Source organism: Mirounga leonina, unplaced genomic scaffold (genome assembly GCF_011800145.1).
Source record: "Mirounga leonina isolate KUSES-001 unplaced genomic scaffold, KU_Mleo_1.0 Mir_91, whole genome shotgun sequence".
Classification (NCBI taxonomy): Eukaryota; Metazoa; Chordata; class Mammalia; order Carnivora; family Phocidae; genus Mirounga; species Mirounga leonina.
This window is the reverse complement of record NW_023270839.1, coordinates 38,889,981-38,912,425: the sequence shown is the minus strand read 5'-3', so window position 1 is coordinate 38,912,425 and position 22,445 is coordinate 38,889,981. Positions and strand designations below refer to the sequence as shown.

Sequence of the window (22,445 nt, the reverse complement as noted above, 5' to 3'; positions counted from 1 at the left end):
AATAAGCATTTTGTGGTATTTTCAAAGTTCAGAAAAGTCTGAACTAAAACAATATTCTTTACAGTTTGAGTAGAACTGAGATAAAAATATGTATACATTTGATTCTGCTTAAGTTAGCTGTGAGGAAATAGCAGTGACAGAAAATATCAGGTCCTATAAACCAGCCCATTTACCAATATTTCAACCCTCAATTATGTTAACTTACCATCTTTTTTGAAGGACTGTTGCAGAGCATCAGAACTCAACTCCTGATCATTCTTTTGCCATTTCATTATAAGCTCCTCTATGAATTGACCTTTTTTGTCCTCATTTCCCTGAAGGAGGTCAGTAACATATTCTCGTATCTCTTCAGCACTCTCAATTGACAAAACATACCTCAGGAAGCAAAAATATAAGTTGTTGAAACAAGACCTGCTTACACTATGTCTTTCAATAATCACAACAGAAATCAAGGTAGTACAAACCATTCGTTAATCTGTTAAAGTGGATTGTGCCAAATTCTATGCTAGATGCTAGGGATATAAGTTTGATTAGGACAAAAATCCTGACCTCAAGTAGTTCATAATCTAACCTTCATATAATCTTGTTAGAAGATTAGAATTAATGTTTTGAAGATAGGCTTTTGGAGCTGTCCTTAACATAGGAATATTTTCTCTAACTACATATCTGCAGTCATTTTATTTTCCTAAGAATACAAATGACTCAATCTTTATACTACAAAACCTAAAATTTCTTTTTTGCTAAAAATATGAGTATATATGACAGTCTAACCAGTTATTGATTTAATATTCTCAAAAATTATAATTAGGGCAGTTGGCTGGCTCAGTCGGTAGAGCATTCGACTCTTAATCTTGGGGTTGAGACCGAGCTCCACATTGGGTGTAGAGATTACTTCAAAAAAAATAAAATCTTTTAAAAAAATTACAAAAAAAGATTAGCATCACATTAGAATAAGCAGATCTATTTTAAGGAAATGTTATATAGGGTTCCTAGAAATGAAATGAGCTAATAGTTCAACAAGTCAGTATAACTTTTCTAAAAATGGACAGGCCCATATATTTGAAGTGCCTTAAAAATAATCCAGCAATTCCATTTATAGGACTCTACAGGAAATTTTATGCAAAAAGTTGATTGCATCACTATTTGAATTAATGAAAAACTAGAAGCTATTTAAAACATCCACTGATGGGAAAGACTAATGAATTCAAGTTTTTGGACTTTACAAAATGTGATATGCCACTACTAAAAGTGAAACTTATGAATAATTATTATTGACCTGAAAAAATTGCTTTCATATAATGGTAAGTGAAATAACAGGATAGAATGTAGAGTATATGAGAGCAATAACAATTGCTAAAAGAAATGTGTATATCCATACACTTATGTGTAGAAAAAAGGCCAGAAGGTTATATACTAAAATGATTACCACTGAGTGGTATGATTAAAGAGAGTTTATTTTATTTTTTCCTCTAAGATGAATATGTTTTGAAAATAAATTATAATACGCATAGGAAAAACACTAAGAGACAAACAATGATTACCTCTGGGTTGTGGTATTATGGTAATTTTAGTTTCCTCTATCTTTTTCTGATTTTTTTAGGTTTCTACAGTGATTGTTATACCAAGGAAAGAAAGAAGTTAATTTACAAGTTATTTTTTCAATTATCAGACCATGAAAGCATTATAAGATCTGAATAAACTGTAATTCAGACACACTGGTATTGGATACAAGAAAAATTATAATAATGCTACATTCCTTTAAATTAAAACAAAATCATGTGATTGTACCATCACTAGGGTTTTTTCCTAACGTGGTGGTACATTTGCAGAGTTATGATCTATAGGTGAATAAACCTGTGCCTTTGGGCCTCATTAAGAGCATCTTAATAGATTAAAAAGACACAACTATATTTCAGGACTTTTACAGTTTAATCAACTTGATGCCCAAACTTAGCAGCCCCCATCAAAAGATTAATTGCTACCAAGTTCTCACAGAAGGAACTGCAAGGAACCTCAGGGGATCATTTAACTGTGGAGTATTCAAACCACTAGGGAAGTATTTAAAGAGTTCCAGAAACATTTGAATAAATGTTATTTTAACTATTTAACAAAGGATAATAAGGAACAGCATACATCCAAATGTGTTATATGCAAAATCTTATGAAAACAGGGTCATCCAAGACATGAGCTAAGGCAGATTGTAGAACAAAGTTTATTTTGCTAATCCTGGGTACACATCTTAATGTTCCATAAATGTATCACTGATTAGGACCGTAGTAGTTCCGTGCTGTTTGTAAAAATTCAGGCCACTCATGCCAAATTTTTCAAGTTAGCACACTTCCATAGTACTAATTTTCAATTAAATACCAGGCAAAGCACAGCAAATTTACACAAAAAATGCTTTGATCATGGCATCATGGCCTGTTGAGCAATAACTAGTAAAAACCTGAAAGTCAAATTAGTTCAAATAGCATTATATTATAGGTAGCTTCAGTGTTTTTTTCAGTTTTGAACAATTTTGTAGAACTTATATTTATGAGTAAAAAAAATGCAAGCAGGTATTTATCCATACTTAGTGCTTCAACTATAAAACTTAAAATTTCTGATCACCGTTCTTTAAAGGGTGTGGGTACTGAGACGGAAAAGACTGCATCTAACCATACTACATTGTTGATCCATCAAAAGTAGCCTCAATCTTTGTGGGTTTTTTGTTTTTTTTTTTTAACTGAGTGACTTTTTTTCTGTTTGGTATCTTTACGAAGTCTCATTATCTCATTTGACAGCATTCCACTGCTTTAAAAAAAATGTCTGAAAACTATTTAATCTGTTCTTGCCTTCAAACAAGGATAAAGATAAGCCATACAATTTGGCAGGGTTTTGGGGTTTTTTTTAATAGTTTATTCCAATGTTTAAAACAAAAACCTTTAAAACAGGCTTAATTCTCTCCTTGCCAACAAGTCTGTTTTCTCCAAACTCAGAAACTCACTTCCTACAAAAGCCCTAGAAATGGCAACTTAGGCTTCACCATCTATGTACAAGGAATCAAATCAAGAAACACTTTGAGGTTCTTTGATCGAGTCCAATTTTTGTAGTTTTCCCCTCGCCAGAATACTGCGCTTCCACCTACCCACCCTTTAGTTCTCAGGTTAAAGTCATCCCTTGAGGGAAACCTTCAAAGTTTCTCCAATCTTAGTGGGAGATCTTTACTCCGTGCTCCCACAACACCTTACATTTCCCCACTCATCAACCAGGCAGAACCCAATGGTCTCAGTCGTCTTTGTTGCCCCAGCACCAGTTATGTAGCGCAACAAACATGATAAATCAATTGAAAGCAAATCCTAAATTATGTCACCATCTCCACTTCATAAGAATTATAAAGTATTAAAGATATGCCCTGCTAATTTTTCATTTTATAGACACGGAAACTAAGGTGTAGAGAGGGAAATTAAAATGCCCAAGGTTCCAAAACTGGTAAATGACAACAGAAAATAGAAAATGGGACTCCTCAGTCAGGAGCTATTTACACCTTACCACCGCAGCGTCAATTTAAAGTCCAGGTCTTATTTGACACAACCCAGATCCGGTAAGCATTTTAGCTCAGAGCAAGGGATTTCTGGGGGGAAAAATTTTTGGCTTGCCCCTTCTCTTCAGAATTTATAAGGAAACTGGCTCCCGGGACAGTCTTAAGAGGTCTAATTATCAGAGATCTGGCGTTTTTCTAAGAAAAAAGTCCCCACCGGCCGATTGTGTAGCCTGACACACTATTCCAGAGCTAAACTGTAAAGCCGGAGGTCAAAATTCGGCGCCTAGAACCCTTTTATCGTATTTCTTCACTCTCATCAACTTTTTAGTCCTCCCCGCTTCCCCTTTCGCTTAGTCAGTGCACATCCCAGAGCTCCTTCCCGCCTGGGACCCGAACCGGTCTCACTGCATGATCTCCTCGCTGACATCCAGGCCGAAAGTTTTCCGCAACTGCTGGGTGCACCAGCCCACCAGCTGCTCCCGGGACGCCGCCCCAGCCACCGCCATTTTTCCCAGCCGGAACCAGCTGGGCTCCAACAGCCCCACGTCCTGCGCCGGACTAGTCCCCTTCGCAACACCGACCTAGCTCGCGCGGGTTCCGCCAGCCTGCACGGCCCCTCGCGGTGGCACCGCCCCCAGCACAGATCCCTCCCACCCCTGCCGCCTCCTCTTTCCCGCTTCCTGACATTGTTTACACTGGTACCAGAGCTCATCTGCGCGTGATTCTTCTAAATCGTTAGATGTAGGGCTTAAGAATCGGGAATTCTGCTGAGAAGACCGTACAAATACCTGTAACAACTACAGTCGAGGAAAAAATAAAACTCTTAATCTGAGAGGCCAGCCTTTAAATTATTCTGGTTTTATGTAAAACATTTAAAATAGCACTTGCGGGCGCCTGGGTGGCTCAGTCGTTAAGCGGCTGCCTGCGGCCCAGGTCGTGATCCCAGAGTCATGGGATCGAGCCCCACATCGGGCTCCCTGCTCCGCGGGAAGCCTGCTTCTCCCTCTCCCACTCCCCCTGTTTGTGTTCCCTCTCTCGCTGTGTCTCTCTCTGTCAAATAAATAAATAAAATATTTTTTAAAAATTTAAAAAGGGCGCCTGGGTGGCTCAGTTGGTTAAGCGACTGCCTTTGGCTCAGGTCATGATCCTGGAGTCGCTGGATCAAGTCCCTCATCAGGCTCCCTGCTCGGCAGGGAGTCTGCCTCTCCCTCTGACCCTAACCCCTCTCATGTGCTCTCTCTCATTCTCTCTCTCAAATAAATAAATAAAATCTTTAAAAAATAAAATAAAAAAATAAAATAGCACTTGCAAGCTAGAGTAACCACTGTGAGGATTTGCTTTGGTGGACCACCTAGATTCTTACTGCTAAAACCTCTTTCTATTAAATTCTTTTTAAGCCAGGTCTTTTCCGGGGAGGCCAAGATAACCCAGGAAGCTTGGGGGCAGGGGGGAAAGAGCTCTAATAAAAAAAAAAGGTGCTGGGATTTGGCTTTTAAGAACTTCCACATAAATTCTCTGTAGTGATTTTTTTAAAATTTATATAATACTTTTTTTCTGCCAACAATTGTCCTTTTTAAAGTTTTTAATTTAAATCCCAGTTAATGTACAGTGTAATTAGTTTCAGATGTATAATATAGTGATTCAACACTTCCATGTAACACCTGGTGCTCATCACAAGTGCCTTTAATCCCCACCACCGATTTCAGCCATCCCCCATCCCGCAGTGATTTTTATTTTTTATTTTCTTAAAGGTTTATTTATTTATTTTGAGAGAGAGAGAACAAGGGGGAGGGGCAGAGGGAGAGAGAAAATCTCAAGCACACTCCCCACTGAGCCAGGAACTGGATGCCAAGGTGGGGCTCAATCTCACGACCTGAGATCATGACCTGAGCCAAAATCGAGAGTCAGACTCTTAACCGGTTAATGGACTGAGCCACCCAGGCGCCCCTTGCAGTGATTTTTATTTATTTTTATTTTTATTATTATTATTTTTAGATTTTATTTATTTATTTGAGAGAGAGTGAGCGAGAGAAAGCATGAGCGGAGGGAGCGGCAGAGGGAGAAACAGGCTCCTGGATGAGCAGAGAGGGAGCCCCAGGAGGGGCTGGATCCCAAGACCCTGGGATCACTCAGTGGAAGGCAGCTGCTTAACCGACTGAGCCGCCCAGGTGCCCCCTTTGCAGTGATTTTTTAAAAGTCAAAGATATTTCAACCCGAGAAGCCAGACTTATATGTGTTTCACTACTCCCTACTCCACTGGGACAATGGACTGGGGAGAATTAGCCAGACTATTCTGGAGAGCTTAATATCCTCTGATATATCTCATCAATAAAATTTTTTAAAGATTTTATTTTTTAAGTTCTCTCTACACCCAATGTGGGGCTCAAAATCACAACTCTGATAATCAGGAGTTTTGCTCCACTGTCTGAGCCTGCCCGGCGCCCCCATCAGTAAATTTAATTGGCTGACTTCCTGTTAAACGTATAGGTTCTTCATTCCCATTAGGCTGTGTAAACTAAGCAATTACATTAATTGGATCCTGCTTCACTTTTTTATGCTAATGTTTTCATTGACATAAATAATCAAAATCATATAAGTATATTGATTTACATTGGGTATAGATTGTCTTTGTTATTAATTTGGAAAATATATGATTTTCTAGCTTAAAAAAAAACCCTTAAATACTCTGAATTTTCATTAATAGTGAGTACAAATTTGGTTTCTTCTTAAAAATCTGCTACTTTTCATATTAATATAACATACCCAAATTGTTTACCTGTTTGTGTCTGTTCAGTTCCAACAATTAAATGTTAACTTCCGGGGATGCCTGCGTGGCTCAACTGGTTAAGCAACTGCCTTCAGCTGGGGTCGTGATCACAGGATCTGGGATCGAGCCCCACATCAGGCTCCTTGCTCAGCGGGGAGCCTGCTTCTCTCTCTGCCTGTTGCTCCCCCTGCTTGTTCTCTCTCTCTCTCTTCTCTCCTCTGACAAATAGATAAAATCTTTTAAAAAAAAAATAAATAAATAAATGTCAACTTCTTGAACACAGAGACTATGACAAAATTGTTTTTATAATAGGACTTAGTACATCATATAAATTATGACGAAATTATTAGGTCCTCAAGAATAAAGTATTCCTAAAAAAAGGATCAAGTATTCTTTTTATATAAAGCATATGTTAATGATTGTAATCTCCAGTTTGTAATATATGTAATGTAATATAATGCCATTTATAGTCATTATCGTCTATTAAAATGCACTTCTGCCTGAGCAAAGCAAGTGCACCTATTTAACATGACTTAAAGATATTCTTTTGTATAAATGTAGGCAGATATTTCATACATATGTACTACAACTTTTCATAATGCCCTAGGCCTTTGAAATTTTCAAGTTCACACCACACAATCCTCTGTATTTTACTTAATTAAAGGAGAAGCACTTCCTCAAAGCAAACATTTAAATTAAGAATTTTTGCTAGTCATCGGGGCTCCTGGGTGGCTCAGTCGTTGGGTGTCTGCCTTCGGCTCAGGTCATGATCCCAGGGTCCTGGGATCGAGCCCCGCATCGGGCTCCCTGCTTGGCGGAAAGCCTGCTTCTCCCTCTCCCACTCCCCCTGCTTGTGTTCCCTCTCTTGCTGTGTCTCTCACTGTCAAATAAATAAATAAAATCTTCAAAAAAATTTAAAAAAAAAAGAATTTTTTCTAGACATCACTGCTCGTTTCCCAACTTTTCAACCTTAATATGCATTCTTCCCCATTATTAAAAGACAAACATACAAGCGCAGCTATAGTAATAGACTGCTCCTGCGTGCAAAGGTATATTTACAATTCTTTCTAGCCATTTACTTGGCATATGAGCTAAGAGAAAAGACCAGCAGATTCTCTATGCTGTTCTAATCTCCACAGGAATCTGGGATATGAGTTTGAATTAAGTAATTCAGGCCTTTGTAGAAGCCACTTTAACTGAAAAGGAAATAATGTGTAATGAAGAACGATTGTGTATTGAGAGGGGCATGATAACAAAGAAGAAAGGAATACCCTGGGGCTTGTTGATTTTTCTGATAGGAATTCTACTGTAGACTCCAAGTGTTAGACAAAGCTACAGGTAATTTCCAATACATTTCCTGCGATTATAATGTAATTAATAGAATTATAATACAATTAATATAATTATAATATAATATATAATTTCACTTGTCTAGATTCTTTAATCTTTTTTTTCAAGATCCTTTAATTCCAAAACAAAAAGTAGTTGTTGATTCTACTGAAGTACTTAGTAGCCTATTTTCCAAAAGTTCAAGCATAATTTACAGGAGAGAATCAATGCCCTGCTTACACTTTCAGGACTGCCTTTCAAGTGAGCATTTAACAAAATACATCCCAAGGCAAGCTCATCTGATCATGGGTTGTTTTTTTTTTTTAATATTTTATTTATTTATTTGACAGCGAGAGAGGGAACACAAGCAGGGGGAGTGGGAGAGGGAGAAGCAGGCTTCCCGCGGAGCAGGGAGCCCGATGCGGGGCTCGATCCCAAGACCCTGAGATCATGACCTGAGCCGAAGGCAGACACTTAACGACTGAGCCACCCAGGCGCCCCCTGATCATGTTTTATGCATGGTTTTCAGAGAGTGAAAATAGTTGTGAGCTCCTGTTCTAGCGTTATAATCACTGTGTGTCAGGGATATACCCTTGGCACATCTGGCATTTTTTTTTTTAAAGATTTTATTTTTAAGTAATCTCTATATCCAAGGTGGGGCTCAAATCCACAACCCCAAGATCAAGAGTTGCATGCTCCACTGACTGAGCCAGCCAGGCACCCTGACATTTGGCATATTTTGAAGGAACTCTGAGACCATATAGATCTCAGGAAGACCTTTCATTAATTTATTCCTTTTTATGTGTGTATGTATAAACAATCCACTCAGTTTTTCCTTTAGTTTCACACCATACTAAAAACGTAGAAAAGCCTTGTAAATAAATTATCTTCCTTTTCTAACATTCCATAGAATTGTTTTGTTATGCATCCTGGGAGAGAGTTTATCTGAGGTATAAAAAAAAAAATTCTTTATTCTGATTTGCATTTAAAAATCTGCTTCATTTCAAGTTTCTTTTCCTGGAGTCAATCATTATGGATTTAACCCTGGGGTAACTTTTGAAGGAATGTTGTAATTCGCTGTCTTTCCTGGGTTTTCTTTTCTAAGCAGGCCCATTTCCCTAACTCATAATCTTAGCACTCACTCTTGGGGCATCCCAGGAAAGAGCCTTGGCACCGCCCACTTGGGGCGGGTACGAATCACAAGCTTCTGCAAAGCTGATGGACGGGACGGTACTGAGTCTCGCCTCGCCGCTGTCATCGCTGGACAACGGCGATTGGTTGTGGGGGGACGGCGCGGAACCAATGGGAGCGGCTTCCCTGGAGAGCCCGAGGAGCGCGCGGGAAAGAGACCAATATAAACTGTGGCGGGAGATTCGTTTTTCGAGTCCTTGTGCAGTTAAACCCCCGCGGTTGGGAAGTCATTTGATTGCTCTCATCTCCTCGAGTTTGAACATGGTGCGGACGAAAGCGGACAGTGTCCCAGGCACCTACAGAAAAGGTGAGGTAGTTGGGCACGGCAGTGGAGGGCAGGGGGTTCTCCGGGCAGCCCCGCTACGGGCGGGAGAGGCCAGGGCTCTCCACCGCCCTGTGAGCCAGACTGGTCCAGCAGCTCTGGAAGCCGCGGCCTGGCCCGTTTACCAGGAGGAAGGAGCGGCGCGGACAGGGGAGGGTTGTCGGGCTGTTCTGGATCGCGGGGCTCTCCTCTCCAAGCGGCGGGGTCGGAGACTGTGGTGAGAACGTGGTTCTGAGAGACTCGGCGTCGGAACCTTACTGCCCTGTTTTGAATGCTCTCTTTTGCCTCTCCGCAGTGGTGGCTTCGCGAGCCCCCAGGAAGGTGCTTGGTTCCTCCACTTCTGCCACTAATTCCACATCGCTTTCGTCAAGGAAAGGTAAAAAGCGCCCCTGCAACTCCTGGAGGAATCTTCTCAAAGGGGATCAGGCCTTACACCACAGTTCTCCTGACCTGCGAGCCTCCTGACCCACTGTGGAATTTACTTTCCTGTGATCCTTACACTTGAATTTCTTCCTTGCCCTCGGATATAATGAGAGGACCTTGGCCTCTCGGCCGGTTGGGGTAAAGGTGGGGGTAGTAAGGAAAAGAATCTCCAACCTCGGGGTTAGGGACAGACACAGTTTATCTTCAAACTCTTTTTCTTTTCTAGTTTGGCATTTTAATTTTTAATATCGGCAGATGGCTTTTTCCTGCAAGAGGCTATTTAAGCTCACCTTCACTAGATTAAGAATTGGGACCATAGTTGACAGTGCTAATCACGTTGTCTTCTTTTTTTTTTAAAGATTTTATTTATTTATTTGAGAGAGAGAATGAGAGACAGAGAGCACGAGAGGGAGGAGGGTCAGAGGGAGAAGCAAACTCCCCGCTGAGCGGGGACCGATGTGGGACTCCATCCTGGATCATGACCGAAGCCAAAGGCTTAACCAACTGAGCCACCCAGGCACCCTCACGTTGTCTTCTTAGTGTAAAAGTTTTTGTTTTCATTTCTGCATGTATTTTGGTTTTTTGTTTGTTTTTTAGCATGGTGTGTGTGTGTTTTTTCCAACTATGCAGCTCCTGATACTGCTTTTGGGACATTAGAAGGGAAAACTTGGCTGATGAAATAGCTTCACACTGCTCCTTCTGTGCAAGGAGAGGTTGAGAAAATACCGTGCCATCTGGTGCCTTATTCCATCCCTAGGAAGTTAAGCAGTAAGGAAAATTAATTCCACAAGGCCTAATTAAGAGCGTATAGGGGAGCACAGTGAAGAACTTCGTGGGTTCTTTTTTTTTTTTTTTAAGATTTTATTTATTTATTTGACAGAGAGAGATAGCAAGAGCAGGAACACAAGCAGGGGGAGTGGGAGAGGGAGAAGCAGGCTTCCTGCTGAGCAGGGAGCCCGATGCGGGGCTGGATCCCAGGCCCCTGGGATCATGACCTGAGCCGAAGGCAGACACTTAACGACTGAGCTACCCAGGCGTCCCAAACTTCATGGGTTCTTAAGTTAACTTAAACTTACCCCTGTTCTAAATATTTCATTAGAAAATATTTACTAATTTACTCTGTTTAGATAAAAAGGAGCTGTAGGTCAAAAGTTTTGAAAGGTGATTAATTTATTGAGGATATTCTATACCCTTTACCACTAAATTACAATTAGGGCCACATGCCATTGTCTAGTCCACTGTTGAATTACCAGAGCCAACTGGATAAGCCGTTAATGAACATATGTTGGCCAAATGCACTTCTTTTTTTTTTTTTTTAAGATTTTATTTCTTTATTTGACAGTGAGATAGATAGAGCACAAATAGGCAGATCGGCAGGGAGAAGGAGAAGCAGGCTGTCCACCGAGCAGGGAGCCCGACGCGAGACTCGATTCCAGGACCCTGGGATCATGACCCGAGCCGAAGGCAGCCGCTCAACTGACTGAGCCACCCAGGCACCTCCAAATGCACCTCTTAAGCCATTTTACAGATCTCTATTTTTTTGTAAGTAAGCTCTTCACCTAACAAGGGGCTTGAACTCAGGACCCTAAGATCAAGAGTCTCATGCTCTATGCAGTGAGCCAGCCAGGTGCCCCTGCAGATCTCTATTGTTGGTTTTTTCTTTTCTTTTCTTTTTTTTAAGATTTTATTTTTAAGTAATCTCTGCACCCAACATGGGGCTCAAAATCACAACCCTGAGATCAAGAGCATGCTTCACCAACTGAGCCAGGCAGGCACCCACAGATCTCTATTTTTAATCAACTGTATGAAATTGATAATAACCTCATTTTAAGTGATGAGGACATTTAAGCTCAGGTTACATACCTTGGTAAAAGTCACACAATTAAGGAGTGCCTGGGTGGCTCAGCCGTTAAGCATCTGCCTTCGGCTCAGGTCATGATCCCAGAGTCCTGGGATGGAGCCTGCTCCGCGGGAGGCCTGCTTCTCCCTCTTCCACTCCCCCTGCTTGTGTTCTCTTTCTCACTGTGTCTCTCTCTGTCAAATAAATAAATAAAATCTTTAAAAAAAAAGTCACAAAATTAAATCAGAGCTAGGTTTGAATTTTTTTTTTTAAGATTTTTATTTATTGGGGCGCCTGGGTGGCTCAGTCGGTTAAGCGTCTGCCTTCGGCTCAGGTCATGATCCCAGGGTCCTGGAATGAGCCCCACGCCGGGCTCCCTGCTCCGCGGGAAGCCTGCTTCTCCCTCTCCCACTCCCCCTGCTTGTGTTCCCTCTCTCGCTGTCTCTCTCTCCGTCAAATAAATAAATAAAATCTTTTTTAAAAAAATTATTTATTTATTTGAGAGAGAGACAGAGAGAGCACCATCAGGGGGAGGGGCAGAGAGAGAGGGATAAGCAGACGCCCTGCCAAGCAAGGACCCTGAGATCCTGACCTGAGCCAAAGTCAGACCCTTAAGCAACTGAGCCACCCAGGCACTTCGAGCTGGGTTTGAATTCTGTGCTGAGCTATAGGTTGCTGCCATACACTTTCTTCTTTCTTTCTTTTCTTTTTTTCTTTCCTTTCTTTCTTTGTTTCACAGAGAGAGAGCACAAGCAGGGGGAGTGGCAAAGGAAGAGGGAGAAGCAGGCTCTCTGCTGAGCAGGGAGCCCGATGGGAGGCTCAATCCCAGAACCCTGGGATCATGACCTGAGCCAAAGGCAGACGTTTAATGGACTGAGCCACCCAGGCGCCCCCTACACTTTCTAAGTAGTCAAAGCATACCTATAAGTTTCCTTTTGGAAAATTATGAACCAAAGGATCACTATTATTTATTTATTTTTTAACATTTATTTATTTATTTTAGAGAGATTGAGGGGGAGGGGCAGAGGCAGAGGGAAACTCCAAGCAGACTCCATTGCTGTGATTGGACCCCACTCGATCTCACGAACGTGAGATCACGACCTGAGCCAAAACTAAGAGTCATACCCTCAACTTACTGCTCCACCCAGGTGCCCCAGATCACTATTTTTTAAAAGCCACTTGTACTTTTAAAACTTCAGAGAGTGGGCGCCTGGGTGGCTCCTGGGATAGAGTCCCGCATCCGGCTCCCTGCTCAGTGGGGTGTCGGCTTCTCCGCCTGCTCAGGATTGTTCTCTCTTTATTTATTTATTTATTTATTTGACAGAGAGAGACACAGCGAGAGAGGGAACACAAGCAGGGGGAGTGGGAGAGGCAGGCTTCCTGCTGAGCAGGGAGCCTGATGCGGGGCTCGATCCCAGGACACTGGGATCATGACCTGAGCGGAAGGCAGACGCTTAACGACTGAGCCACCCAGGTGCCCCTAAATAAAATCTTTAAAAAGAAAATAAAAAAGCTTCAGAGAGTATATATGGAAGCAACTTTATAACAGGTAGTTTGTGACAAATGTGTTTAAAGCAAAAAATATGTAGTGGCTCAGTAATTTGCTCATCTTGGTATTCTAACGATTACTTCATAAAGAGGCAGAAATTTTCCCTCTATATTACTATTTTAAAATAAAAAAAAATTATCAGAAATTGGGGCACCTGTTCGGCTCAGTTGGTAAAACATGCAACTCTTGATCTCAGGGTCATAAGTTTACCCAACGTGGGGTGTAGAGCTTACTTAAAAAAAAATCAGGAATTGGATTTACCTTATGAACTGAAAAGGAGCCGAGGGCTTTGAAAAGTGAAACCTAATTTTGTGGAAACTTTCACATTGCTGTATATTTATTTTGCCTTTCACAGGTGTTTTTTTTTTAAGATTTTATTTATTTATTTGACATAGAGAGAGAGAGAGAACAAGTACGCAGAGAGGCAGGCAGAGGGAGAGGGAAAAGTAGGCTCTCCGCTGAGCAGGGAGCCCGATGCAGAACTCGATCCCAGGAACCTGTGATCATGACCTGAGCCGAAGGCAGCCACCCAACCGGCTGAGCCACCCAGTTGCCCTCACAGGTGTTTTAAAAACCTTGTTAAGTAAAATTTTGGTGGTTTATACTATACCTCATATTCGAAAAAATGTGTCAAAGTTTAGTATGACAATACATAAAACTATTTGAATAGCTCTGCTTCTGATTAAATTATGGAAAGTATTTTCCAGTTGTAAAAATTCTGTTAATTTTGTTTTCCTAGGACAAAGGATAACTCTAACAAAATATTATTATACATTGTATTATAATAATGTATAATATAATATTGACTGAATACAGCTTTATCATCTCACATTTCCTAATTATTTTAAGATGGATGTAATACTACTTAATACTCTGTAGATTTAATGTTAAAAAATTGTTTCCCTTTAAGGAATGGCAGTTGTATCCTTGGTTCTTATTTATTTATTTATTTATTTATTTTTTTAGATTTTATTTATTTATTTGACAGAGAGAGAGAGATAGCGAGAGCAGGAACACAAGCAGGGGGAGTGGGAGAGGGAGAAGCAGGTCTCCCGCCAAGCAGGGAGCCCAACGTGGGACTCGATCCCAGGACCCTGGGATCATGACCTGAGCCGAGGCAGACGCTTAACGACTGAGCCACCCAGGTGCCCTCCTTGGTTCTTATTTAGTTCCATCTGTTTTTATTTTATAGTTGAAAATAAGTATGCAGGAGGGAATCCAGTTTGTGTGCGCCCAACTCCCAAGTGGCAAAAAGGAATTGGAGAATTCTTCAGGCTGTCTCCTAAAGATTCTGAAAAAGAGAATCGGATTCCTGAAGAGGCAGGAAGCAGTGGCTTAGGAAAAGCAAAAAGAAAGTAAGTTTTTATATTCTGGAATCTAAAGAAAATATTTATATTCTTGAAAGTAAAAGACAGGGGGATATTGAGTAACTTTAAAGTTTCTCCTTGAACGAATAAGAAAACACAAACCAGAGTTTTTTTAAAACTTGTGCTGATGTTTTTCTAAGTCGCTCCTAAATTTCAAACATCAGTGAAAAGTATTATTTTTACTCATTTTCAGTCACTCAAAGAGGATCAGTTCCCAATCAGATGCTAAGTGCTAAGTTATTAACCGTGAACTTCCTGTCTTTATTCTTTCATTTTTACTGTCTATTTTCTATACTTTTTTTCAAAAAAGCAATTTCTATGTTAGTTTATCCAGCATCAATTCTACTAACTCAACCCCTCAAAAAACTACTAGTTCAACCTCCACAAGAAATAAATAACCAATGTAGAAAAGTTGGAAAATATAGAAATCCCCATCACTTAGAAAACCAAAACACCATGGTGTATTTTCTTTACAACTTCTCTAAAAATACCTAAAAATACTTCAAAAAAAAAAAAGGTCTGAATACAACTGCACACATACAGAGTTCAGTGTACATACTTTTTTTAAACATTTGTTTATTTTAAAAAATTTTTGTTCATTTAATTTTTAGTAGGCTCCATGCCCAGCGGGGAGCCCAGTGTGGGGCTTGAACTCATGACCCTGAGATCAAGACCTTAGCTGAGATCCAGAGTGGGATGCTTAACCGACTAAGCCACCCAGGCACCCCCAGTGTACACACTTTATTTATTTATTTATTTATTTATTTATTTATTTATTGACAGAGAGAGACACAACGAGAGAGGGCACACAAGCAGTAGGAGTGGGAGAGGGAGAAGCAGGTTTCCCGCGGAGCAGGGAGCCTCACGTGGGGCTCCATCCCAGGACTCTGGGATTATGACCTGAGCCGAAGGCAGACGCTTAATGACTGAGCCACCCAGGCGCCCCTGCATAGTTTTTAAAGGAGATAAATAGAGAAGACTGGGTGGCTCAGTCAGTTAAGCGACTGCCGTCCACTCAGGTCATGATCCCAGGGTCCTGGGATGGAATCCCGCATCGGGCTCCCAGGGAGCCTGCTTCTCCCTCTGCCTGCCACTCCCCCAGCCTGTACTCTCTCTCTCTCTGTCAAATAAATAAATAAAATCTTAAAAAAAAAAAAAAGATATTTAAATCAGGATGCCTGGATGGCTCACTCAGTTAAGCATCTGCCTTCGGCTCGCGTCATGATCCCTAAGTCCTGAGATCAAGCCCTGTGTCAGATTCCCTCCTCAGACGGGAGCCTGCTTCTCCCTCTCCCTATGCTGCTCCTCCTGCTTGTGCTCTCTTGCTCGCTCTGTCAAATAAATAAATAAAATCTTTTTTTTTTTAAGATTTTATTTATTTATTTGACAGCTAGCGAGAGAGAGAACACAAGCAGGGGGAATGGGAGAGGGAGAAGCAGGCTTCCCCGAGGAGCAGGGAGCCCGATGCGGGGCTCGATCCCAGGACCCTGGGATCACGACCTGAGTTGAAGGCAGATGCTTAACAACTGAGCCACCCAGGCACCCCTAAATAAAATCTTTAAAAAAAAAAAGAAAATAATTAAATCATGCTTTTTAAGCTCTTAATGTCAGAAATATGCTCATGATAAATACTAAGCAAAAATTCTGCATATAGAAGAACAGCTTTTATGGTGTAAAAACATGTATATAAACAGACCAAATATCAATAGTGATTATCTCTGGGTAAAAACCTCTCTTCATATTCATTTTGTGCTACCAACTTTCAACAACAAATATCTAAGAATCAGGAAAAAAATAATGCCACTTGGAAAAAATAAAGGCAAAGAAAACCTGCTTTTTAAAAAATAGATTTATAAGTAATAGGATCCAGGCTCTCTAAACAATTTTGAAGAATTGTGTTTCAAAGACAAATTATGTGACTGGAGGTATGGGGAATGGTGAGCATGGGTGGGCAGATGGTGCCATGTCACTGTCATTATGATGCCCCCTGGTTTGAGACCCTGCTAGTTACTTCTGCACCAGCCAGGAGCCTATGATCCAACAGCACACCAAACAGCAAGTCTGACCCAAGGCACAGTGGCCAACATGGGCAAGGGGCTGGTGGCCAGGCTCAGTCTGAGGCTGCTACTTCTGGCACTGCTCCTATCCACACAGATTTAGTCACACGTTCCTTTAGCCAGCACACCGGGTCCTCTGTTTGAACCCACAGTGTCCACTTGTGCCCTGCAGTCAGTGGCCATTCTCCTTGTGGTCTTGCTTGCCCTTCTACATCTCTACTGTTAAACAGATCCAGGCCAAAAAACATCTATTGTTAACTAACACATATTCTAAAGCCCAATCCATATGGTAACTAGAAGTCCAATGTGACAAGGAAAACACAGTCTTTATCAGATCTACTAATACCACTTTTTATTTTACTAACACAGAAAATGTGAGAGTCCCCAGTTGGACTGACTTACAGAGCATCTGAAGGATTTGACTAGATAACGAATGCCAATATTAAATCTGCTAGAGTTTCACATTCAAGACTGAAGAGAGAGACATTGAAAATTAATGATGTGATTAAATGTAGCTTAAGAAATATGGACACTTGAAACTCTTCCTTGATAATGATAATTTCACCTTGATCTAGAGAAAAGGGATTAGCTGCGGAATGGAAATTGGGTTTTTACTTTGATTCATTAAATTTAGAAGGCCGTAAAATGATTAGGTAATATAAAAAGCTTCCATTATTCTATTTATATGTACATTGGAAGGAACCACCAGGTGTTATTGTAAATCCTCTGTGTATTATTTCAGCCAGTCCTATTTTAATGCTGATATACTCCACATAAAATTTTACATTGTTAAGTTTTCATTGTTCTCTTGGGAACTCTTTCCTCTGGGTGTTTGGAGTTGATATTGCATGTGACTTTATGTAGTAATTGACATGTTCCAGGGCAATGATGTTTTATTGGAATCTACTACAAATCTAAGCATGAGTAATTTTTGCATATACACTTAAAAGTCAAATGACAGGTATTTCCTATCACTCATTCCCATCCAATAAGAATGCCAGATTCATTTAGTTAACTTGGATCACTTAACTTGATTCCAAAGATATGAAATGCTTTGATTTCAATCAATCTTAAAATACTGCCATTTATTTCTGCATTTGTTAAATAATTTTTACAACTTAAAAATTGCTGTTTTGAAGGCATATTTGACAAATACTGAAATTAAGATGCAAAGATATGAAGGAGGCAAAAATAATGTATATTAGGTATTTGGGGAAGTGAAGACAGGAGACTTGCCTAAATATATATATAAAATATATGTATATATTTAATTTTATTATTATTATTTTTTAATATTTTATTTATTTTTTCGACAGAGAGAGACACAACGAGAGAGGGAACACAAGCAGGGGGAGTGGGAGAGAGAGACGCAGGCTCTCCGCAGAGCAGGGACCCTGATGCGGGGCTCGATCCCAGGACCCCGGGATCATGACCTGAGCCGAAGGCAGACGCTTAACAACTGAGCCACCCAGGCGCCCCAAAATATATGTATATATTTTAAAGATTTTATTTATTTATTTGAGAGAGAGAGGCTGAGCAGGGGGAGGAGCAGAGGGAGAGGGACAAGCAGACTCTGTGCTGAGCGCAGAGCCCCATGTGGGGCTTGATCCCAAAACCCTGAGATCATGACCTGAGCCAAAATAAAAAGTCGGACGCTCACCCAACTGAGCCACCCAGGTGCCCCAAGACTTGCCTATATTAAATTCACAACTCTTTTGGGTCTTTCTGTGAATACATTTAAAAAAAATTTATGAATCAGAAAAGCTACATTTGGAACACTTTCTATATCAGTATTTTTAGATAGTTAGAACCTGGTCCTAAACCTAGGTGTACTTGACTCTGGAAAGTAAAACTTTTACAACTGCCTTGATGTACAGAAAGTTTTCTAGAAATGACAGTCCATGAATTTTTGGTTCACATATTCACACACTGATGCTTACGTTTTATAGTGTCCAATATGACCATAGTATGCTTAATAAGTCTTAAACCACTATTTGCCATCTTTAGAAACTTATAGGGGAACAACCAGACCCAACAGATCTCAAGCTACGTGGGGGATCTCTGGGTGTGAATGAACATTCCCTTTGCTTCATATCTGAACACTGTACATCTGTTTGGGATTGTATGCTGTGTTTGGAATTGATTTCCATTGAACACAAACTAAATAAAAATAAATGGCTGAAAGAGCATTTAAAACAAAATATTTGGGGGGGCACCTGGGTGACTCAGATGGTTAAGCGTCTGCCTTCAGCTCAGGTCATGGTCCCAGGGTCCTGGGACCAAGCCCTGCATCAGGCTCCCTGCTCAGCGGGAAGCCTGCTTCTCCCTCTCCCACTCCCCCTGCTTGTGTTCCCTCTCTCGCTGTGTATATCTCTGTCAAATAAATAAAATCTTAAACAAACAAACAAACAAACAAAATATTTGGATATATAAAATGATGCTTATGCATATAAAATTTTAACAATTCAATGCTGTTCATAAAATAATTTAATAAATGTTTATTGAGTGCCTACCATCCATGTTACAAGATATTTAAGTTTATTTATTTATTTTTAGCAATCCTTCCACCCAATGTGGGGCTTAAACTCACAATCCCAAGATCAAGAGTCACATGCTCTTCTGACTGAGCCAGCCAGGCATCCCTGTTAGGAGATATCTAAAAGGAATGTCAAACTCTAGAGCAGTAACTAAATTTTAGATTTTGTTGCTATGTCACTATTACGATTTCTGCTTTCAATAAAAGTCAACAATAAATGGGATACATTTTTAGATAGAGCCTTTTAATAGACTTGCTTTCATGATCCTGTAAGTTTCTTCTACCTCCCTGTCACTGTCTGGTACCATTCTTCCTTGTTCTTTCTCATTCTCATATAATAGGCTAATAGTCAATATTACCTCTAGAATATATTACAACCCTCTTGAATTATTTGTGACTTCCACGAAGGAAACAAAATATTTGGCAATATAGCCAAATATGGCTATACCATTGACCATTATTGATCATCATAACAATAAAATATATATTACAGGCTTTCAATTATGTGGAGAAAGATTACATGTATATTTTCATAAAGAACTTTGATCCACGGTGTAATAAAATTTGTGACATAAAACTAGGTAATAAAGGTTTATATTATTCCTTTAGACCCCCTTCTTAGATTTGTCTTTGTTTAGGAAAGCTGTAATTACCTTTTTATTGATAGTAAATCAATAGATTTACTTTTGATAGTAGTTAATAAACTATCAGTTTATCAGAAGGACTTCTGCTATAAACTCTCTAATTTATAATCTGAAACATGGCTACTCCTACAGCTTTATTTTTCTCACAAAGGCAGGGTAAACTCCCTTCAGTTGCATGGGGGCGGGCGGGAATCAGAATCAAGAAAGATTGTCTACCTAAAACCTTGAATAGAGCTATGATACATAAATTACAGCAGGTCCTTGCAAAAAAGAAGCTTGGCTCATGATAGTGTTCATTTGTTAATTTGATTTAACTTCCAGGAAAATACAATGACGTCTTCTTGGTAATCTAATAGTAGGTAAGTCTATGATAATCTCATACCAAGTCAGAATACCTTTAACTTCCTTTTTTCACTACCTAGCTCTATAACTATTTAGGCTTATGGGATCTAATTTGAAAACTCCTTATTTTTTTAAAAGATTTTATTTATTTATTTGACAGAGAGAGAGCGCACAAGCAGGGATAGTGGGAGAGGGAGAAGCAGGTTCCCTGCTAAGCAGGGAGGCGGACTTGGGCTCAATCCCAGGACCCTAGGACCATGACCTGAGCTGAAGGCAGACGCTTAACTGACTGAGCCACCCAGGCGCCTCCAAAACAGCTTATTTTAGAATAGATTTCACAGATCTTCATCAACTCTAAAAAAAATTCTAATTTATGGTTAAGTTTTTCATAGACTTTTCTCTATAAAAAGCATAATGAGTACAAAATGGCTCTGGGGTAATGTAAATTGTTTTCCAAAAGCTACAACTACCTTGTACCAACTTAACCAATTTTGAGATTTTTCCAATTAGGTAATATGTTTATATGATTCAAAAGGATATACAGTCAAATATGGCAACTTGCTATGTTTTCTTTGCTCAAATGGACTGGTTGATTTTTTTGCTTTTTAGTATCACAAAGTTCTTTTTTTTTTTTTAAGATTTTATTTATTTATTTATTTGTCAGAGAGAGAGAGCGAGAGAGAGGGAGGGAGGGAGCCCACGAGCAGGGGGAGCTGCAGGCAGAGGGAGAATCAGGCTCCATACTGATATGAGACTCGATCCCAGGAGCCTGGGATCATGACCTGGGCTGTAGGCAGAAGCTTAACTGACTGAGCCACCCAGGCATCCCTATTTTCACAAAGTTCTTGCTGAAGGATTATACTCTATCAATCCACTTAATTGAAAGAAGATGCGATAGAAATAGAGATTCCCTTCTTAATAAAAATGGCAACATATCCTAAAGGAGAAACACTGATTTGATAAATTAACAGGCAAAATAGTTAAAGATTTTGTTGCTCTAGTACTTGGAATTTGTAGGTGTTTGCCAACTAATGAGTATAATTTTCTCTCATTTCTATTCACTTGACCAGACACATTGCGCTGTTAATGTTCATGATTTATATAGGTTTATAACTATTTTTTTTAATAGTCAATACTCCGGTGACTATTGAAGTTCTCTATTCTTTCCACAGAGCATGTCCTTTGCCACCTGATCACTCAGATGACGAAAAAGAATAGAACTTTCTTAATCCATCCTTGACTAATGTCTCCTGTTTATTATTCTAGGATGTAAATTTGCATAAATGTATTTGTTCCAATTAGCTTTGTTAAACAGGCATTTAACTTAAAAAAATGAGGCTTATATACTGTTACTCTAAAGCAAGTGATTATGATATTGGAGAATTTGTAAGATTAATTATGGTTACTTAGCTTAGTACTCAGTATAATGCAGTATTTGGTTTCTTTTACCTGTTGTTATTAAGCTTCTTGTTCTTGCTAAAAATTAATCATTGCATGGTGTTCTAATTACAAATCTGCTGTGTTTGAGATTTGCTTAGATCTTTGTACTGTTGCCATTTTTATTGGCATTTGATTATTGGAATGGTGCCATATTTTTGTTCCTTTCGTTTGCTTTAAGAAGCAGAGTTAGATTTTTGCACATTAAAAAAATTCAGTATTAATTAAACTGAACCTATACCCTTTTCAAGAAAGAGGGCCAAAGATGCAATGTTGAAAAAATTTGGACGGCTATGTATCTTCTCCTTCAGGGCAATTTGGCCTGAGGATTTAAACAGTTGATAAAGCTTCTAACAACAATAAAACAGATAAAATTCTAGCATAGAATTAGACAGGAATATTTCATAGACTACATTAAAAGAGAGAAATTTTCCAAGAATATGCATTTGATTTAGTATCATAAAATATTACCCTTTGGGCCAGTAATTTTAAAGTTGGAAATCAATAAAACATGAAAGGCAACATGCCATAAGTCCAGAGATCTGTCTAGAGTCTTTAGAGCTACCATTATATATTTTAAGATAACCAGGGGTATAATTGAAGGGGTGGGTATAATATAACTTAGTAACTGATATTCTTACTTTCTCATCACACTTTTTGCTTCCTGGCCTCCTGTTGTCAAAATTAACCATGTTTTAACAAGTATGTTTTTTCTGAACTTTGTTTTTAATAAATACTTATTTTCACAACAGACTGTCCATTTGTGTGCTTCCTGAGATTATATCCTACTAGATATTTCTATTTTTTCCTTACAAATACAAATCAGTGCATTGATCTGATTTTATCAATTTCTAAACTAAGTTCTGATGATTGCAGATTATATTTTTTGCTTTGTCTTTTAGAGATGGATATTAAACAGAATAGTTACTGAATTGAGAGCCGAGTTTTTATCCTAAGTACTTCCTTAATAATTAGGCTTCGTATTAAGGAGTAGCTCAAACCAACTCTATTAAAGTCAAGTTTTGATGGATCTGAAACCTGATTTGCTATTTCTCACTGATGGAAAGAGAAACTTTATGGTGCTGTGTCCAGTGAGGTCTAAGTCTGATATGTAATTG

At 39.5% G+C, this 22,445-nt stretch overlaps 2 protein-coding genes across 7 annotated transcripts in view; one reads left to right on the top strand and one right to left on the bottom strand.

Moving 5' to 3' along the window:
* Positions 1–4,067, bottom strand: part of TRIP4 (thyroid hormone receptor interactor 4) — a 65,563-nt gene extending 61,496 nt beyond the window's left edge. For 2 of the 5 annotated variants that reach the window (XM_034994848.1, XM_034994852.1), the window contains exons 1-2: positions 3,929–4,067; positions 206–375 (exon numbers count right to left, since the gene is read on the bottom strand). In XM_034994848.1, the coding sequence (XP_034850739.1) occupies positions 206–375; positions 3,929–4,029 (271 nt within the window). In that variant the 5' untranslated portion in view covers positions 4,030–4,067. Of the gene's footprint in view, positions 1–205; positions 376–3,919 lie in introns of all 5 variants that reach the window. The other 3 variants (XM_034994849.1, XM_034994850.1, XM_034994851.1) reach the window with 2 other exon arrangements.
* A 4,540-nt stretch (positions 4,068–8,607) lies between these two features.
* On the top strand, positions 8,608–22,073 carry PCLAF (PCNA clamp associated factor). Of its 2 annotated transcripts, XM_034993968.1 has the most exons (5): positions 8,608–9,117; positions 9,428–9,508; positions 14,137–14,299; positions 19,870–19,907; positions 21,063–22,073. In XM_034993968.1, the coding sequence occupies exons 1-4, from the start codon at positions 8,838–8,840 to the stop codon at positions 19,880–19,882; spliced, it is 537 nt and encodes a 178-aa protein (XP_034849859.1). In that variant the 5' UTR covers positions 8,608–8,837; the 3' UTR covers positions 19,883–19,907; positions 21,063–22,073. The 2 variants fall into 2 exon arrangements, with proteins under 2 accessions (XP_034849859.1, XP_034849858.1); XM_034993967.1 differs by lacking the exon at positions 19,870–19,907.
* Positions 22,074–22,445: the final 372 nt, after the last annotated feature.

Bases quoted from the DNA above. Each gene is read 5' to 3' on its own strand.
- PCLAF (XM_034993967.1), top strand. From the start codon at position 8,838: ATGGACGGGACGGTACTGAGTCTCGCCTCGCCGCTGTCATCGCTGGAC. The intron at 9,509-14,136 runs GTAAAAAGCGCC...TTTATTTTATAG, and splicing joins ATCGCTTTCGTCAAGGAAAG to TTGAAAATAAGTATGCAGGA. The intron at 14,300-21,062 runs GTAAGTTTTTAT...TTCTTTCCACAG, and splicing joins TTAGGAAAAGCAAAAAGAAA to AGCATGTCCTTTGCCACCTG.